The sequence below is a fragment of the Balaenoptera acutorostrata genome, chromosome 11 (assembly GCF_949987535.1).
Source record: "Balaenoptera acutorostrata chromosome 11, mBalAcu1.1, whole genome shotgun sequence".
Lineage (NCBI taxonomy): Eukaryota > Metazoa > Chordata > Mammalia > Artiodactyla > Balaenopteridae > Balaenoptera > Balaenoptera acutorostrata.
Window position 1 is genome coordinate 5,797,308 of NC_080074.1, and position 20,609 is coordinate 5,817,916.

A 20,609-nucleotide genomic window follows, 5' to 3' on the forward strand; every position below is an offset into this window, starting at 1 on the left:
CGTGTGCACAGCCTTCTAGATTCCCAGGAATATGTGGGAGCTTCTCAAAGCCCCTACGGACGTCTCACTCCCCAGCTTTTCGGTTTAAGCTTTTTGGTTAGGCTATTATTTGCTCTGTCTGTTATCCACCCGCTCAGGCAGTTAAAATTTTAAACAATTGCCCCTGAATTTTTTTCAACAAATGCCTTTTGACAATAGCTTGTTCTCACTGGGCAAGCTCTGAATCAGTTCAAATAAAGACAGCCTTGTGAGAGGGGTATTTCAGGGGGCCATCAGGTAAGTCATATAATGAAAATTTTCTGATAATGGGGCTTTGAAGGAGTTTCAACCCTGTTCTTTCCCTTCCAGTGACTGGCAGTCTGCTGGGTTTTCACTCTGATTGTAGGATGTTGGTTTCAAGGCTATTGCAGATTTGGGGGTGAGGGGAGATGGGAATAGGGGAAGTTAAAATGCCGTAAAACTTGGTGTTCATTCTGAGATTCTGGCATCTCTCATGAGTAAGCACTCCCCAGATTGCTGCAAACCTTTGGTTAATTTCCAGAGTTCTGAAACAGCTGATTCTGACAGTTTTTGCCAGTGTTCTCATTACTTTTTTGGAGGTGATTTTCAGAGGTCCTTACTCCACCATTTTTGGTGCTGTTTTCCCCAGCTGTGCCTCTGACTTGTGTGTTGGATGTTCAGTGAGGCACTTCAAGAGAGCTCAGAGTACCCAAACTTTCCACCCCTGCTGTCCACCCCCCCAAGAAATGAGTCACTGGTAGTTGAGGTGCAGGTGGGTTTTCCTATCCAAATGCCTCTTTGTTGTCCCATTTTTGAAGATTATTGGATCTGCTATAAAAGTGAGTCTAAAATCACAATTCTGTGTTCCCTTTAAGAATAGTCTTTGAAACATTGGCAAGAAGGTCATGACTAGCGGCATTTTTACAGTCTCCAGCTGCCCTCTCAGAAAAGGAATAGATAGGAGGTTGGCCACATTTTTAGGATGTGCTTGAAGATAATGTAACCTATTTTTTTTTTTTTTTATATCACAGGGATTTAACGTGCAAAATGGCGGTTGTGCCAGATTGGCATACTTTGTATCCTCACACACAAAAATTCACGCATTTAAGACCCCACTCTTCACCATGTAGAGTGTATTCAAGGAATGGTTTCCAACATATGTTCAGACCTTCTTCATGTGAGTATTCCTGAGCAAATGATACTAACAGTAGATATCATTATGTATGTTTAGTATGTACTAGACTCTGTACAAAGGCCTCACATGACATTTAATCCTCACAGTAAAGCTGTGAAATAAATTCTGTTATTGTCCCAGTTTTCTTTATGGGGAATCTGAGATACAGGTTTATCAAGCCACTTGCCCAAAAGTTGCATAGCTTTTAGGTAGCAGGGTTGGGATTTGTACCCAGACAGTGTGATTCCAGGATCCATGGAATTAACTACTATGTTATCTAGTATACTGCCTCACTCCTCAGTTTTTTCTTAATTAATAGACTATATTTTTTGAGTAGTTTTTTTTTTTTTTTTGGCCACACTGTGTGGCTTGTGGGATCTTAGTTCCCTGACCAGGGATAGAACCTGGGCCACGGCAGTGAGAGTGCCGAGTTCTAACCACTGGACCGCCAGGGAACTCCCTGAGTAGTTTTAGGTTTACAGAAAAACTGAGCTAAAGTACAGAGAATTCCCATACACCTCTTTACTCCCCATCCCCAGTTTCCTTTATTACCAGCATTGGCATTAGTGTGGTACATTCATTAGAATTGATGAGCCATTATTGACACATTATTAGAGTTCACAATCTTTGTGTTGTACGTTCTTTGGGTTTTGATAAATGTATAATGACATGTGTCTACTGTTACTGCTTCATACAGAGTAGTTTCACTGCCCTGAGAATCCTCTGTGCTCTGCCTATTCATCCCTCCCCCCCCGCAATCTCAGGCAACCATTGGTCTTCTTACTGTCTCTGTAGTTTTGCCTTTTTCAGAATGTCATTTAGTTGGAATCATACAGTCCGTAGCATTTTCAGATTGGCTTCTTTCACTTAGCAGTATGCACTTAAGGCTCCTTCATGTCTTTTCATGATGTGATAGTTCATTTCTTTTTTTCTCTGAATAATATTCTCTTGTATGGATGTACAACAGTTTATTCACTACTGAAGGACATCTTGGTTGCTCTCATGCCTTGGCAATTATGAATAAAGCTGCTATAGACATTTGCATGCAGATTTTTGTGTGGACGTAAAATTTTAATTGATTTGGATCACTCAGTTTTTTTTTTTTTTTCATGGCAGGAAGCAGAAGCTTCCTCATTTCCTTTTTTGTTTTTTAATTTTTATTTATTTATTTATTTATTCATGGCTGTGTTGGGTCTTCGTTTCTGTGCGAGGGCTTTCTCTAGTTGTGGCAAGTGGGGTCCACTCTTCATCGTGGTGCGTGGACCTCTCACTATCGTGGCCTCTCTTGTTGCCGAGCACAGGCTCCAGACGCGCAGGCTCAGTAGTTGTGGCTCACGGGCCCAGTTGCTCTGCGGCATGTGGGATCTTCCCAGACCAGGACTCGAACCTGTGTCCCCTGCATTGGCAGGCAGATTCTCAACCACTGCGCCACCAGGGAAGTCCCGATCACTCAGTTTTAAAGCAATAAAATTTGACATTATAATTTCCCAAAAATGTGTCTTTTCATTTGTTCATTCCTCCCTCTCTCCCTTCCTTCACAAACATTTTCTGAGCCCTAATATGTGACAAGAACTGTCACACGGACGGAGGATAAAGAGACGGGTCCAGTAGAGGGTCTGCCCTGGAGGATACCACAGTCTGGAGAGGGAGAGGAGGAATTCCAGCAGAACAATACCAGTGCCGGTCCAGAAGCACGTACAAAGCACTGTGAGTGCACAGCCTGAGGAACCGGAAGGACTCAGAGGGACGTAGTGAAAGGATGGACCGGAAGAAAGACATTCTAGTCACAGGTCACACTCACCACCTGTGCTCACCTGCATCAGTGAGAGGCCACAGGCATCTACCAGAGAGACTATTTCAGGTGGGCCATGTGTCTGTCCAAATCTCAGGAAAGAGGGGAGAATGGATGTTGAGGGATAACTGGCAATTTCCAACACAAACAGTTGTCATCCATAATAAATCTCTTCCAGCTCAATAGCTCCACGCCTAGAGTATACTTTGGGTGTATCTTAGTTTAACTAGCTTTCTGACAGTACAAAGAAGAATGGAGTGAAGTGGGATTACTGGATTAAAGGGCATCCACACTCTTAAGGCTCGTGAGCACCACCGAGTTGCCTTTTGGAAGCTTGTACTGCACATCCCCACAAGTAATATTTAAAAGTACTTGTTTCTCAATAAATGCTGGAGAGGGTGTGGAGAAAAGGGAACACTCTTGCACTGTTGGTGGGAATGTAAATTGATACAGCCACTATGGAGAACAGTATGGAGGTTCCTTAAAAAACTAAAAATAGAACTACCATACGACCCAGCAATCCCACTACTGGGCATATACCCTGAGAAAACCATAATTCAAAAAGAGTCATGTACCAAAATGTTCATTGCAGCTCTCTTTACGATAGCCAGGACATGGAAGCAACCTAAGTGTCCATCATCGGATGAATGGATAAAGAAGATGTGGCACATATATACAATGGAATATTACTCAGCCATAAAAAGAAATGAAATGGAGGTATTTGTAATGAGGTGGATGGAGTTAGAGTCTGTCATACAGAGTGAAGTAAGTCAGAAAGAGAAAAACAAATACAGTATGCTAACACATATATATGGAATCTAAGGAAAAAAAAAAAAGGTCATGAAGAACCTAGTGGCAAGACGGGAATAAAGACACAGACCTACTAGAGAATGGACTTGAGGATATGGGGAGGGGGAAGGGTAAGATGTGACAAAGAGAGAGAGTGGCATGGACATATATACACTACCAAACGTAAAGTAGATAGCTACTAGCTATCTAGCTATCTAGCTATCTACTAGCTACAGGGAGATCAGCTTTGTGCTTTGTGACCACCTAGAGGTGTGGGATAGGGAGGGTGGGAAGGAGGGAGATGCAAGAGAGAAGAGAGGTGGGACCATATGTATATGTATAACTGATTCACTTTGTTATAAAGCAGAAACTGACACACCATTGTAAAGCAATTATACTCCAATAAAGATGTTAAAAAAAAAATAAAAGTACTTGTTTCTGAATATCCTAACACAGAATATTATCTCTTACATTTTGTCCATTTGATATGCATAAACAATATTCTGTTGTGATTTTAATCTGCATTTCTCTAATGGTGAGGTTAACTTTGATTGTCAAGTTCATCAGGTTTATGTCTTTCTTTTGTCAGCTCCCTGTTCATGTCCTTTGCCCATTTACCCACTGTGGGTTGGTCTTTTTAGTTATTTGTATGAGCTCTCTGTATTAAAAATATTAATCCTTTATCTGCCTTATGTGCCATCAGTATCTTTTTTCATTTGTCATTTGCCTTTAATTTACGTTTTTTTGAAAGTACTGAATTATTTTTTTCTTTTCTAAATAAAAATTATATATATAGAAAACAAATATATTTAAATAAAAATTATATACATACATATATAATGTCTCCTAGCACCCCTTTTCTCTCCAGAGTTGGTCACCATTAAGTGTTTGGCTGGCCTGTCTCTCATGCATGTCATGCATGCACACACACCTGTAGACATGTACTTATATAACTCATATTAAAGAAAGCACAATTCATGGGTGAATCTGTGAGCCACAGATATTAGACACCCTGTTTCCTTTTAAGATGTTTTTTGCTTTATGTTTATGTTTCAATCTGAATAATTTCTGTTGACCTGACTTTCTATTCACTAGTCCTTTCTTCTACTGTGTACAGTTTTGCTGTTAAACAAATTAAATGAGCTCTTCGCTTTGATATTGTATTTTTAATTTCTAGCTTTTTCATGTGCTTTAAAAAAATAGTTTCCACTTCTCTGCTGAAATTCCCTAGTGTTCAGCATTTTGTCAGTTTTCCCTTAATCTCTTTAACATATTTGTCCTTCTTGGTTTAAATACCTGATTGTTTCTACATCTGTTCTCTCTGTGGGTCTTCGGGTGATTCTTTTTTGCTCTTGATCAGGTCACCTTTTCTTTGTTTACTTGTCTTGCAATTTTAAAAGGATTTAACACCAGACATTTGTGTAAAAAAGAGTAGAGACAGAAGTAAATCATATTTACCACCAGAAGAAGGAGTACCCCTTCTGTTCAGGCTTCTGGTGAGGTGGGCTGGCTCAGTTTAATTTCTCAGTTGAGCTGTGTCTGGATTTGGTTGCAGTTTTGGTTAGATTCACGTGGCCCCTTGTTTCAAATGCTTCCCGTCAACAGGCCTTGCGATCTGAGCGCTGCTGAGACTCCAGCCACCTCTGCTTCTCAGTCCGGCTGCCAGCTTGGCATCCTGTGGCAGGCCCTCTGCTTTCCAGCCCTCCTGCCACTTTTGAAGGGTTTCTGGGGAGTCTCTTTGTCCTCCAGCTCAGCTGCTAGCTTCGCGCACCTTAGGAGGTCGCCCTCCGCCCTGCCGCCCTGCCTGCAATTGCAGTGGGCTGCTGACGTGCACTCAGTGAGGGCCCCGTACGCTTCAGAGGGGTTTGCCGCTGGTCGGTACTCAGGCATGGTGAGCAGCTGCCTGACACTTAGGGAAGACCCTGCATCCCTCGGGGCATATCACACAGCTCTCCCACCTCGCTCCCAGCTTTGGGGTGCTTCCTGTGCAACGTGTGAAGGCCCAAGGGGACGGGTGCAGACTCGCTCTGTGACTGAGGCTCTTGGGATGCAAATCCATGGGATCGGTCCACGTGGCTACTAAGTAATTGCTTGTTTTCTCCATACCCGTGTGTAGAGTGAATCTGCTTCTCTTCCCAAGGCTCTGCAAGGATGAAAGGAGTCATGGGTGTTTTCTCTCTGAGGAGTGGCTCATCCTTTCTGGAGTTTAGTTTATTTGTACCCTCAGTTCTTTGGTGGGTTTCAAACCCCTCTCTTTTTTTAGCTTGTCCTACTTGTTCTCATTGCCAGGGTCAGAATGACAATCTGCTGTGACTTTCTGTATCCTAAACGGATGTAGAAAATTTTGTCAAATTCCCCTCCAGAGAGATCATATCAATTAGTACTTCCACCAGCAGGTTGTGCAAGTTTGGCTACCGCTTTCATTTTAAATTCCAGAAGTTGCATTAGGCTTGTGAAATAAAAAGTCTGCCCTCAAGTGAACTCAAATAGTTTCAAAGCAATATTTCTGATACTTCAAAATTAGAATTATTGATTGCCAAGATGGGGCTGCTTGGAAAGCAACAGAAAATGCGCATGAGAAGTCTGAAAAAAAGATTTCAAGATGGAGACATAAAGACATAAAGGGGTCCCTCTGTGACGCTGGCTGCAGGAGGAGGAATTCCAGGCTGGGTGGGCAGAGGGAGAAATCCTCTTCACCAGCTGATGTGGAGCCCTGCGGCTCCGCCATGTGAATCAGCTGCTTCTGGGGTTCGAAGCGACAGTCAGAACCGCAGAGGGATGCAGGCAGCCACTCCTGCACACCAAGCATCCTTGGAGTTCTTGTGGGAGATTTAAGTCCCTCCTCGCCCAGGCTCTGTGCCCAGGCCTCTTCTGCCTGTCTGTCTTCTCCTGGGTGAACATCTGGTTCCACATCCCGAAACGCCACCCGTAACAAACAGCAGCTCCGTCGTGACCCCCGCCCTAAGCTCCCCGGCTGCCCCCCACCTCGTTGGTTTGTGCTGCTGCCTTTGCGGCACTTGGCACTATCTACCGTTACCTCATCACTCATTTGTCTGTTTCTTGTTTTGCTTCCCCCTCCAGAGTCTAAGCTTTCCAAGAGCAGAGCTTCCTGTCTCATTCACGGCAGTACCTTCAGTGCCTAGAGCAGTGGCTGAAGTATGACAGATGCTCAGAAATATTTTTTGAATAAATGAAATTCCACACCCTTAAAAGTCAGTGTTTGGAAAGGCTCTCTTCTCTCCCTGCCTGCTTCCCTAAGGCTCCCACACAGCCAGTTCTCACGCCCGCATCCCAGCCCCACCCTCTCTGACCTCTAGATTTATGTGTTCAGTTTTCAAATGGACATTCCCACTTAGATACCCCAAACGGAGCTCATTCGCTTTCCCGCCAACTTTTCTCTTCTGTTCCAGGTGTCCATTGCTATGGACAAACACCACCAAACATAGAGGCTTGAAATCGCAACAATCGTGTATTTTGTTGACAGATCTGCAATATAAGCGGGTCCCAGGCATGGCTTGTCTCTGCTCTGTGCGCGTCAGAGGGAGAGGTGCCAAGGCTGGGGGCGACTTGACATCTGGGGCTGGAACCCCTTGGAGGCTGGCTCCCTCGAATGGCCAGCAGTTGGTGCTGGCTCTTGGCTGGAAGCTCAGTTGGGGCTGTTGGCCAACCACCTACACGTGGCTTCTCTGTGTGACTCCTTGACCTCCTCACAGCATGGGGACTGGGTGAGCATCTCAGGACCAGACAGAAGCTGTAGTACTTTCTGTGACTGTGTCTTGGAAATCACGTAGTGTCAATTCTGCTCTAGTCACCGACTCATCCGGATTTAAGGGGAAGGAACATACGCCCCACTTTTTGATGGGCAGAGAGTTAACACGATATCGTAAGAGAAGCACGTGTGGTGGGGATCTTGCTGTGGCCATCTTGGGAGATCCCATCGGCCACGTCGTCCATGTTTGCTTTCTCACCGCTCACCCAGCCACCCGCTCCAGGTACATGAACTTTATTCATCCTCTTCTGCCTTACCCAACACGTCAAATCAGAAGGTTCTGTAGACTCTTCCGCCTCTATTTTAACATCTCTTTTCTTCATCCCGGCTTTTCACTCGCCGACCATCACATTAGTGTGGACCTCACTTAAGACCTGTCTGAGCTGGCTCTAATTACCCAGCTTCTCTTATACCGTCACTCTCCTCGCCTTTCTGTTTCTCTCCCATGTGATACCAGAGTGAAGTTTAAGAATGAAAATTGGGTTGTGTTATCCTCTCAATGACAATCCCGCTGTAGCATCCCCTAACCAGAGCACAAAGCCAGAGGACAGGACCGCGTGCCTTGGCTCCTGCTGACTTTCCCAGTCTCCTCTCCTGGCTGGTGCCCGCTCTGCGTGTCCCCTCCTGGCTGTCCTCCACAGCAGCCCCACTTGCAGCCCCTCTCGCTCTCAGGGAACACAACATTGCAGTGGAAGTGTCACTCTGTCCTCTAAGAAGATTTTCCTGAGACCCTCATCCTGTCACCCCAAACCAACCACTCTATGTTCTGGATCTCCAGTGTATCCCAGTTAAGTAATCCCCTCCCTGGGGGAGGCCGTGGGCATCGTGAGCTGAGCCATCCCCAGCACTGGGCACAGGCCCCGTGTGTGCACGGTGAGCAAGCATCAGGGAAGGTGGGTATCAGTGACGGCCAGCACAGCCCCTGGAAGGATGGAGGTGGTCCCCAGGACCCGCCACGCTGCTTCTCCTGAGGTTAGGACCCGTAAGGTCTTCACGGCAGGTGTGGACGCTGGTATGTTCTCTGTTACCGCCTCAAATGGAAGGCAGCTCAGCCATCCTACAGCTGTGAGCAGATCCCTCACTGCCTCTGGGAAGGTCCACGTTGGCGCTTTGAATCCATCATCTGGCCCAGGTCACCCCAAGACTAAAGCCGTCACTGTCCTCATGCCAGGAAGCTTCCATAGTTTGATAAGAAATTCTCATTTAAAGGGAAATAACTAGAGCCATCCTCCCCTAGCTTCTGCTGTGAACAGTTTGACAAAAAACGAGGCAATGTTCGAGACATTTAACGTGTCCAGAATTTACTATGTAAGACAGAGGTACTACATGAACTATGGTCACCAAGCCTTTGCAATCTCATTAATAGATATATTAATAAGAGATTTACCAAGCTGCCATGGTTCTTAGTCTCCTCTTTACCTAGTAGGTTATAAAATATCGAAAGGGACTAATCAGTCTTCATGTTTATGATACTGATGGGCGCCATGAGTTAATTTGTAGTTACTGTGTTTGTCGGGTGTCAGCTGCCCTTTGGTGACACGGGGACTCTGGGACCTAAAGCACTACAGCTGGACCCCTTTCCCCACCAGGAAGTGCAGGCGCCCTGCAAGCTCATTAGAGAACTAAACATTCTTCATTATCCTTTAGTATCCAGGGATTCTCACCTCTTCCTTGTCTTTGAAAGGAAAAGGTTGTAGATTTAAGAATTACATGTTTTTCCCTCAAAAATTGGCAAGGGGATGAAAAGTGAATATGATATTTTGAAGATTTATTTGAGACAAAATTGATTCTTAACTAAGTTTTATTTCAATATCCATGTTTTTCACTTGTAGTGACATAGGTCCTTTATAGGGAAGATTATCTTTGCTTTTTTTTTTCTAATGTTATTACTATTATTTTATATTGATTGAAATGTAAATTTCAGAGGTGCAACAAATGACTGCAGATTTGCCATTGTGGGTCATCTACTTGTAAACCTAGATATAGTAGAAGAAATACTGTTTAGAAGTTTGTTGGATTCTAGTACACAGTGAAATGCTTTTTATTGTCTTAGCTTTAAGAGCGTTTAATAAATAGCTGTCTCTCTTTTACAGCCACAGCTGTTGCAAATCCAATACTGTCGTCCTTAGATGTTAAACGGATTTTATTTCAAAAAATTACTGATAAAGGAGATGAGTTGAAGAAAGCCTTTCACCTGCTCGACATCAGTAACAACATGACGGTGACAAAGAATGAACTGCGAAGAGTCATCACAACCTTCCTGCTGCCTCTCACGAGAGAACAGTTTCAAGATGTGCTGGCTCAGGTACAGTGCGGAAAAGACTCAGAATCACCCAGTATGGAGGAGGGGATGCAGTATATTACAGGAGCATGTAACCTCGTCTGGCTTTCCCCTACTGTCCCAAATGGAGCTTTTTGTTTTGTTTTGTTTTGTTTTTTAATTTGTATTTTTTTGTTTGAGTTGTAGGCATTCTTTTATTTATTTATTTATTTATTTATTTTTGGCTGTGTTGGGTCCTCGTTTCTGTGCGAGGGCTTTCTCCAGTTGTGGCAAGTGGGGGCCACTCTTCATCGCGGTGCGCGGGCCTCTCACTATCGCGGCCTCTCTTGTTGTGGAGCACAGGCTCCAGACGCGCAGGCTCAGTAATTGTGGCTCACAGGCCCAGTTGTTCCGTGGCATGCGGGATCCTCCCAGACCAGGGCTCGAACCCGCGTCCCCCGCATCGGCAGGCAGACTTCCAACCACTGCGCCACCAGGGAAGCCCCCAAATAGAGTTTTGTTTGTCACAATTCAATGAAATTCTGGCAGGTGTGGGACAGTTATCATGTGCTTGGGTCATATTTTGTGTGTAGCACTATTATAGTCATATTAGTTTATTTTTTAAGGCTTCCATATAAAGAGTATTTGGTCAACATGTACTTTGAAACTTAGTATTTGCGTTTGTTCTTATCTGAAGTGGTTATTGAGCATCTACTGTATGCTCAACCCAATGCAGAGCAATCAGACAGTTTTCGGCTATTATTTCTTCAAATATTTTTTTCTACCTCTTCCTCTGCTCTCTCAGACATTTTGGTATTGTCCTCCAGACCCCCGAGGCTCTGTTCATTTTATAAAATATTTTTCCTGTCTGTCTTTCAGATTGCATAATTTCCATTGATGTGTCTTCAAATTCACTGACTCTTTCTTAGCATCTCCATTCTGCTACGAAGTCCATTCAGTGAATTTTTAATTTTAGACATTGTATTTTTCAGTTCTAGAATTTTCATTTGGTTCTTTTTTATAATTTCTATTTATCTGCTTAGATTTCTTGGTTTTTCTTTCAATTATGAGCATATTTCTTTTGACTACGTTGAGCGTAGTTAAAATAGCTGCTTAAAAGTCCTTATCTGGTAATTCTAACATCTGGATCATCTCAGGGTTGGCCTGCTTTGATTTTTTTTTTTTCTTTGAGAAGGGTCACAGTTCTCTGTTTCTTCATTTTTGAGCATATTTGGATAATGTCCCAGACTAGTGCTATTCAATAGAAATATAATGTGAGTCACATAAATAATTTTAAATTTTCTAGTAGCTACATTACAAAAATGAAAATAAATAGGTGAAATTAATTTTAATAATATTTGTATTTGACCAAATAAATATATCCAAAATATTATCTCATTTCAACATGTAATCACTATTTAAAATTGGTAATAAGATATTTTACATTCTTTTCTGTGTACTAAGTCTACAGAGCCTGGTATGTACTTTACACTTACAGAAGACCTCAATGCTGACACTAAATTTCCATTGGAAATACTTTATCTGTATTTAGATTTCATAAAATTTGCTGTTGAAATATTAGATTCATATACCCAGTCATTCCAAACTTAAAAGTTTTCCCAAAGTGGAGTTAATTTTAGAATTTAAATTAATTACCATTAAATTTAACAAACAGTTCAGTTCATCAGTTACCCTAGCCACGTTTACAGTGCTCAGGAGTCACATACGGCTCTGGCTGTTCATTAAACAGTGCAGTGCTAAACGTCACGAATGCTGTGCTGTGGAGACTCTGGATTCTGTTATATTCCTCCGAGACTTTTGATACTTTTGCTTTGGCAGGCAATTAACTTGCAAATTCTCTCTCACCTGCAGTGGGCAGTCGTTCATATCTTGATTCAGCTTGTTGGTCTTTTGCTGGGACTCTTGAGCCTGACCTACACACACGTGGTTCATGCGCCAGCTGGAAAGGTGGACGGAGTGTGTACACAGAAAGCGGTGCTCCTCCTCTTTCAGATTCCTCTCACATTTTTAATGGTTGTGGTTGCTTTGGGTTCAGTGTGCTGGCTCTTCAGGCCAGAAAGACAGTGGGTTTTTTTAGGGGGCGGGGTTTACCTGCTTTGTGCTGGGCACTGACTGTGGCCTGATCTTAGGTTCAAAGCCACTGAGAACAGGAAACTCCCTCCGTACCTGTCCCTTCTTCTAAAGTTTTAAATTCCTCCAAAATCTGCCTGCTTTTTTTCACTCTTCAGAACCTTTAGAGAGTTATTTTTTGTATTTCGACAGAGTTTATGGATGTTGTCTGTGGGAGGTTAGTCTTTTGAGAGCTTTCTCTGCCAGAACTTCTTCTGCTTTATTGTTTTTAAAAAAGCAATCACAAAGTCACAGACAAGTTGGAAGTATAGTGCAAAGAACAATTTTCTCTTTCGTAAGCCATTTGGGGGTAAGCTGCTGCATTACCTCAAATGTTTCAGTGTATGTTTCCTTAAAACCAGAGCCCTGTCCTATACACCCGCAATCCAGCCGTCATGGTAAGGACAGTAATGTCAACTCATGTCAGCCGTCTCAGCCCCAGGCCCCAGGTCACAATCATGCAGTGCATTTGGCAAGTCTCCTGTAGCCTAGAACACTTCTTCAGTCTTTCCTTAGTCTTGAGGACCATAACACTTTGAAGATTGCAGACCTGTTATTTTGTAGAGTGTCCATGACTTGAGTTATCGGATGTTTCCTGACAACTAGATTCAGGCTTGCATCTTTGGCAGGAATGTCACAGAAATGATACTGTGCTCTTCTCAATGCTTTTATGAGCTTACAGGTGATTTCAGTCTGTCCCATTACGGCTGATGTTCACTGCAGTCACTTGATTAAGGTGGAATCTACCAGACCCATCTGTCTTTTTCATGGTGGAGTGCTCTTTATCCACTTTGCAATTAATAAGCATTTTGTGGGAGAAACTTTGAAACTATGTAGATATGCCATTCCTCACCAGTCTTTCATGTATTCATTTATTGTTTATACGTTTGCAGGGACTCAAGATTTCCTGTTTTACTAAGTGGGTTATGATCCATTACTTTCATTATTTATTTTGATGTTTCAATTGTCCCTAATATAGCCAGTAGGAGCCCCTTCATGCTGGTTTCTGTGTCCTTTTGACATGTCCCCATCATTCTTTGAGCACTTCCTTACTTTCTGGTACAAGATATTATAAACTCATCTGTACTTCCCTTGCCTCGGTCCCAGAATCATCCATTTCTCCAAAGAGCTCTGGTTCCTTTTAATGGAACAGGGTATCCAGAATCTGGGATCTGAATATACCAGAGCTGCTCATTGCTCCAGGCCCTCTAAGTGGGCAGAGCCCGAGGGGATATATTCCATATATAAACATATATACACATTTACATACATTTACATCTACATGTATTTCTATATCAATCTATATATTGAAAACCATGAGCTCACACCAATACCACCAATTCTAACCCAGTACCTCAGGGTTCATTGTAATTTTCTCACTTTCTATATTTGTAACTACCATTTCAGACAATGAGCCACTTGGCTTCTGTGTTCTGAGTATATTCACTTTTTTGATCAGCCTCCCTGGCATGTGACTCATCTCCCATGTCCAGCACCTCCACCCCCAGATGGATGCCCTCTTCCTCCGACCGTGCTCTGGACCACGGTTCCCCCATGTTGCAGACGCCACTTTTGTCTGCCCCATCTAGCGACTGTAGGACTGAATTGTGAGGGAACAGACACGGAAGGAGGGAAGGGGAGGAAAGACAAAGAGCTTTTCTCTTCTTCTTTTAAAAAATGTTTCCGCTTTATTCACTTCCAGCATTTCACAAATAGTATATATTGATTCTTTTACGTATCACCTTTTATTGTACCTGCATTTTAAATATATTCACAGAGTTGTGCAACCATCACCACCATCTAATTCCAGAACATTTTATCACCCCCAAAAGAAACTTTGTATTCATTAGCAGTCACTCCCCACTCCCCTTCCCCAGGGGACATTAATTAATTAATTAATTAATCCCAGACATCCATTAATCTATTGATACCTTAAGTCACAATAGATTGCCTATTCTGGACAGTTCATAAAATGCAATAATACAATATATGATCTTTTGTGACTGGCTTCTTTCACTAAGCATAATGTTTAGTTATGCTAAACATCCGTGTTATAGCATGAATCAGTATTTCATTCCTCATTATGGCTGAATAATATTCCACTGCATGGATACACCACACTTTTTCATCAGTTGATGGATCTTTGGGTAATTTACACATTTTGGCTTTTGTGAACAATGCTGCTGTGAAATTTCATGTACAAATTTTTATGTGGACATATGTTTTCACTTCTCTCGGGTACATACCTAGGAGTGGAATTGCTGTGTCATATGGTAATGTTCTCTTGCTTTTAAAGAACCTTTGTCCTCACAAATATCACATCAGTTTCCTCATGACCTTGATTTAACTGTTCCTTTCTTTATACCAAATGGAAAGTTAAAATATTATTTCCTGCTGCTGTCTCCCTATATTCATGATCTAATCTTAATTTAAAATTTTGACAGCCTTCCCAAGCTAATCAGCTATGCAAGAAGAGGAAAAGTACAGAAAATGTGAAATGTGTATCCGTTTTTTAAAACCTACATCTGTTTTTAAAAGAAGTCACTGAGAACTGTAGAACTTCAGAGACTTTAAAAAACAGGTTCTGATAGTCTAGCTTATAATCAGGACGTTTTTCTAGAACCTTGAGCTCCTGTGACCCTCCTGTATAAACCAAGGAGACTGGAGTGTGGTGCCTTTTCAGGAGGCCAAGTTCATTGGGAATGAAGGGCAGGGCTTCTCTTCTTAATCCCTGGAGTTCACAGTGTGTGTCCCTTTTCTAGACCTTTTAATGACTAATCCATGTGGTGATACAAACTTTCTTTTTCAATAGTTAATATAAGCCTAGCTAGAAATATGTAAAACAGGTAAAATATTTCATGGGAATGTCACCCTTAAAATTAGAAAAGAATTTTCCAGTTATAGTGAATTTACTTTAGCTTTAATTTTATTTCAAGAACCATGTCAAGAATGTTTGAACGTCAGGGAGTTTTGATGATTGATCAGGGCAAGAGTGATGAGGAGGCATTGCTTGTAACCTGCCCTGTTACCTTAGTTTCATTAATAGTAATACGAATTTTTTTAAAATGTGGCTTCAGTTTCTGAATATTAATATAAACATTTTAAAAGAAGTTGAACTGGTAAATAGATTCCAGAGAAGGAAAACTAAGTTCCCTTCTGGTCCTGGTGGTTGTGCTGGGTTGGGGAAAGAGAAGTCTTTGAAGGTACTTATCAACATACTGGATGTGGATTTACAAACTACACTCCCCCAGCCCCAGTCTAAGAATTGCTTTCAGTGATTCATCAGTGGACGGTTTTGATTCTCCAACATTTTTGCCAGAATAGCAAATACTGGAGAGGCGATTTGGATTGTCTAAGCACTTAGTTTTGGAGACCAGTCATTGCAAATGTGTATCTGCCACATTAGAATTTGCATTAGACCATAAGTAGCAATATGAAATGTGACAAAAGCTTCAATAGATTTTTAAAAAATTTTATTTATTTATTATTTATTTTTGGCTGCGTTGGGTCTTTGTTGCTGCACGCGGGCTTTCTCTAGTTGTGGCGAGCAGGGGCTACTCTTCATTGCGGTGAGCGGACTTCTCATTGCAGTGGCTTCTCTTGTTGCAGAGCACGGGCTCTAGATGCACGGGCTTCAGTAGTTGCAGCATGCGGGCTCAGTATGTGGCTCGCAGGCTCTAGAGCGCAGGCTCAGTAGTTGTGGTGCACAGGCTTAGTTGCTCCATGGCATGTGGGATCTTCCTGGACCAGGGATCGAACCCGTGTCTCCTGCATTGGCAGGTGGATTCTTAACCACTGTGCTACCAGGGAAGTCCCAGCTTCAATAGATTGGTGGATTTTAAGGCAGGGTGGTTAGTGCAGTGAGATGAACTTGGGCTCTGGAGTCACAGATTTCTGTGACTAAATGACGTAATGGCAGTGCCATGCAGGGAGGTCACACCTCTGCTCTGTGAAATGTGGAAAATTTCAACCTCCTCAGAAGGTAGTTTGGGGCTAAATGAGTTAAAACCAAGAGCAGTGCCTGTACCCATTTATAAAGTATGAGCTCTGCAAATGTAAGTTTCTTCCCTTCCATGTTAACTCTTGTCACTACCAAGACCAGGAGGGCATCCAGTCTGGGAAACTGCACGTTTAATCTGTTCTTGCCCTTCTTCTGTAAAACTAGGGAACCTTTGAAGTGTCTATCCAAATTATATCTACTAAAAAATGCCCTATCAGAAATCCCAGTCCTGGGTGTCCTTTCCAGGAAAAGGCTTCACAAAGGCCCACCCTGTGAGCCACTCTCCCTCTGGGCCCATTTCCTAGTTATACATGTTTTAAATAGCAAGGAGAAATTTGTCCTTTGGGGAAGACTGAGATAACCGTGCTAGGCTTTGAGGCTGGAACTTTAAGGGCTAAGTAAATATCAAACTTGGTTGTATAGGCTTGGGAGCCATTCAGATGTATGGGAGCCATTCAGCTGTATGAGAAATTGTACTTTGTGTATTTGCATGAAGCTTAATAAAATATATTTATATTGATTATATATTTATGTTAATTTTAATTTCATAATGCTTTTTGGGGGAAATAATTATTTTTACTTTTAAAAAAATTTGACTTTTTATTTAAACGTAATTTCAAACCTCCAGAAAATTTGTAAGGATAAGAGTGGTACAAACAGTAGCCATATACCCTTTACCCAGATTTGACAGTTGTGAACATTTAGCCTCGTTTACTTCTCCTGTGATCTTTCATTCATATATATATGCAAACAATATATATGAAATACACAATGTGTACATAATTTTTTTCTGAACCGTTTAAGAGGATGTTGCTTATATTAATGGTTCTTTAATTCTAAATACTTCAGTGTGTATTTCCTTAAGCATAAGAACTATTCTCTTACATAATCACAGTACAGTTAACAACTTCAGTAAACTAAACATTGAGATAATAATACTTTAATTTAACCTACAGTCCATATTAACCTACTTGACCCAATGATGTCCTTTATAGAATTTTAGATTTGAAAATGATTTTTTTCTACCTTAAAATTATATGAATGTACAGTAAGTGCACATGACACTCAGAGGGTAAATTGTGCTGTGGCCTCAGACTTTTGGGAAATATATATATATATATTTATACGTATACACATATATAAAAATACATATACACATATATAAAAATACATATACACATATATAAAAATACATATACACATATATAAAAATATATATACACATATATAAACTATATATTAGAATATATTTCTCTTAATTTTACTTTATCTTTTAGATAGACCTAGATTTTAGATAATTTTGTAGACAACTCGTTGGCTTTTAACTGAGCACAGACTGGCATTCTGGCATTCAGGCTGCTTGTGCCTAGTTTGCTGAGGGTGCATGTCAACTCAGACACCTGGATTGAATAGCTGTGAATGTTACTGGAATGCCCATCCCACTAAGAATATCCATGAAACCTGCTGTGCTGTCCACTGCTTGGATCTGAATTCTCTAATGGGCTGTTATTCTTCTTGTTTGGACGTAGATCCCCCTCACCAGCTCTGGTGCTGTTCCGTACCTTGTATTCCTGTCCAGATTTGGTGGAATTGACCTGAATATAAATGTTATAAAGAGGTAAGTTTTTTTTTCCTCATATGCAAATGTGAAACTTGAAACGATAAGAAATAGGACACAAGGTCATTAGAGCTAATCATGTCAACAGATATAATCCTCAGTCAAAAATTTTATTTAGAGAAGATTCTAATGTCTAAGTGGGATATATTTCAGAATAAGAAAAAGAATATTGTATTAAAAATGGAAACATAGCAAATTAAAACCAGACTAACATATTTCATATGCAACGCATTTCAGATTTGGAAATAAGGAATTTAAATTTTTTTTTTTTGGCTGTGCCATGTGGGATCTTAGTGCCCCGACCAGGGATTGAACCCGGGCCCCGGCAGTGAAAGCGCTGAGTCCTAACCACTGGACCGCCAGGGAATTCCCTGGAAATAAGGAATTTAAACTTTGAAGTAGAAGTATGAAGATGCCAAATTTTAAATTTGTTTGTTTTTATACATTTTTAATGTCTTTCATTGGATAGTGATCATATTTTGGTAGCTAGAAATGAAATATTTTAAAAAAGATCTTTGTATGATCTCCTCTGTATTTCATAATTGTAGCATGAGCATGAAGCTCATTTGCTTTATGTGCAAAATGAGAGAGCTAAGGTCTGAACTTTAATGTCTCTATCAGCTGTAAAGTTCTTTGATTCTAGTGTATGATGTAGGAAATATTGTTTTAGTAAAAAAAATTATTTACTCAGATTATCTGACTCTAAGTGGGTAAGCTTCATTTTCTCAGGAATTGTGTAAACAATAATAAGATAATTAAATTTGGTTCTGAAATATTAGCAAATTTTGGTATTACAGCTTTCGTGATTGCATCCATCCTGGATGCAGCTGAGGTGTAAGACTTAGTGCAGAAGTGTGGAGCGGGGAGGGGGAGTTGTTGTTCACTGGGTGTAGAGTTTCAGTTTTGTAAGGTGAGCAAGTCCCAGAGATCTGCTGCACAACAGTGTGAATATGTTAACATTACTGAGCTGTATATTAAAAATGGTTAAGATGGTAACTTATGTGGTTTTTTGTTACCACAATTAAAAAAATAAAAGAATTAGTGCAGCAGCTCCAACAAGAATGACAAGGTATTATCCGCTCCACGATGTGGGACTTCTTTGTGCTCTGATCAGTTGCTGTTCCATAAGTGGTGAACTAGGATAATTTCCAGGCTCATTCAGAAGGACCACTGGTCATTTTATAGGCTCTATATTCATGCTCTTGACTTAAAACCATCTGTATTTGTGGAATAAGTAATCTAGTTTGAATATTCTTTGCTGAAAAACTCAACAGTTGGAAAAGCTACGAGCAGGAGGGTTCTTTTTTGTTTTTGTTTAATTGTGAAACTTCAGTCTAATAATTTGAGATGAAAAGTATCTTAAGTTACTTCCTTAAACATAAAAGACTAAATATTTAAACTAAATTTGAAAGATTTCTGACTTACACATGAAGCTAAATTCTCTTTATTGTTGAAGACCATGAATTATAGTGAGTAGAAACTTCTCTTTCTAGTACTATGGTAGGCTACTTCCATGAAAAACACTTCCACTGAAAACAACTAAAATGATGGATAAAAGGTAAAATATTGTAATATATTACTGAGCTGGCAAGAAGGTAATTCTCAGAGGCTAAACATGCAGTAAAAATTGGAATCCAGAGAAGGGAGGTTTCTATAAAGCCAGTTTTTACCCTGAAGGTATTGGCCAAATCTTGGTGAATTTCTGTTTCAGTTTTGTTGGCTATTTGGAGTGAAGGGGACAAGAGTCAAAACCTGCAGGGTCTGCCCAAGGTGGAGAAACCTAAGAGAAGACCAGTACAGGCACAATTGGGACCCCTATACCCTCTTGTAAGGATAATCTACAAAATATAAACCTGCATTGCAGAAGGGCACAAGGAAACCTACCAGTTTCAACACTGGCATTGGGTGAATAGGGGAAAAATTGTAATCACAAGTCAATTCATGGAAATCTGTGTCTAAAATAATGCTACCTGTGTGGTCTGAAAAGTGTCAGGCTAGGAATTTACTTAAAACTGGTCCTGGACTGGGTGTGCCCTTCTGTGGAGGAATACATCTACAACATAGCCCTTAAAGAAAACCACAGATAAAGTGTCACACAAAAAAACCTTGAGGGGCTTCCCTGGTGGTGCAGTGGTTGAGAATCTGCCTGCCAATGCAGGGCACACGGGTTCGAGCCCTGGTCCGGGAAGATCCCACATGCCGCGGAGCAACTGGGCCCGTGAGCCACAACTACTGAGCCTGCGCGTCTGGAGCCTGTGCTCGGCAACAAGAGAGGCCACGATAGTGAGAGGCCCGCGCACCGCGATGAAGAGTGGCCCCCGCTTGCCGCAACTGGAGAAAGCCCTCGCACAGAAACGAAGATCCAACACAGCCAAAAATAAATAAATAAATTAATTAATTAAAAACAAAAACAAACAAACAAAAAAAACCCTTGAAAACATATGAAGAGACAAAGAATGAGGACCACAAACAAATGGAAATCATATCCAGTGGAATCAGATCTCCAAACACTTGGGATATTGGAACTATCAGATACAGAATCTAAAAGTAGTGTTTTAATATCTTTAAAGAAATGAAAGAATGGATTCAATATATGAGTGCAAAACAAGAGGCAATTGAAGAAGTACAAAATGGAACTCTTGGTATTGAAAGATACAATCATTATAGAATAAAATTCAGCGGATGGATGAAAACAGTGGATTCAACACAGCTGAAAAGAGCATTAGTGGGGTGGAAAATAGATCTGAAGATATTATCTGGAATGCAGCACAGAAAGAGAGAGAGATACCAAACATGGAGAACAGGTATAAGAGACATGGGAGGTGGGAAGAGAAGGCCCAACAATACTTCTTACTGGATTTCCAGATATGTAAGAGAAAGAGTAGGACAGAGATTATATTTGAAAAGGTAATGGCTTAGAATCTCAAGCCAGATAAATAAAAAGGAATGCCTATCTAGACATATCACGGTAAAACAGCAGAACATCAACATCAAAGAGAAAATATTAAAGGCAGTGAGAAGAAAAAGGGAATTAACTTCAGAGGAGTGACAATTAGACTGACACTGATGTCTCAACA

At 41.2% G+C, this 20,609-nt stretch overlaps 1 protein-coding gene across 1 annotated transcript in view; it reads left to right on the forward strand.

The window, feature by feature from the left end:
* The window catches only part of EFCAB6 (EF-hand calcium binding domain 6), a 252,542-nt gene that overhangs the window by 26,464 nt on the left and 205,469 nt on the right, over positions 1-20,609 (forward strand). Inside the window, exons 3-6 of the mRNA XM_057555849.1 lie at positions 1,032-1,177; positions 2,476-3,035; positions 9,618-9,829; positions 17,444-17,532. Coding sequence (XP_057411832.1) covers positions 9,740-9,829; positions 17,444-17,532 — 179 coding nt within the window. The 5' untranslated portion in view covers positions 1,032-1,177; positions 2,476-3,035; positions 9,618-9,739. The remainder of the gene's footprint in view (positions 1-1,031; positions 1,178-2,475; positions 3,036-9,617; positions 9,830-17,443; positions 17,533-20,609) is intronic.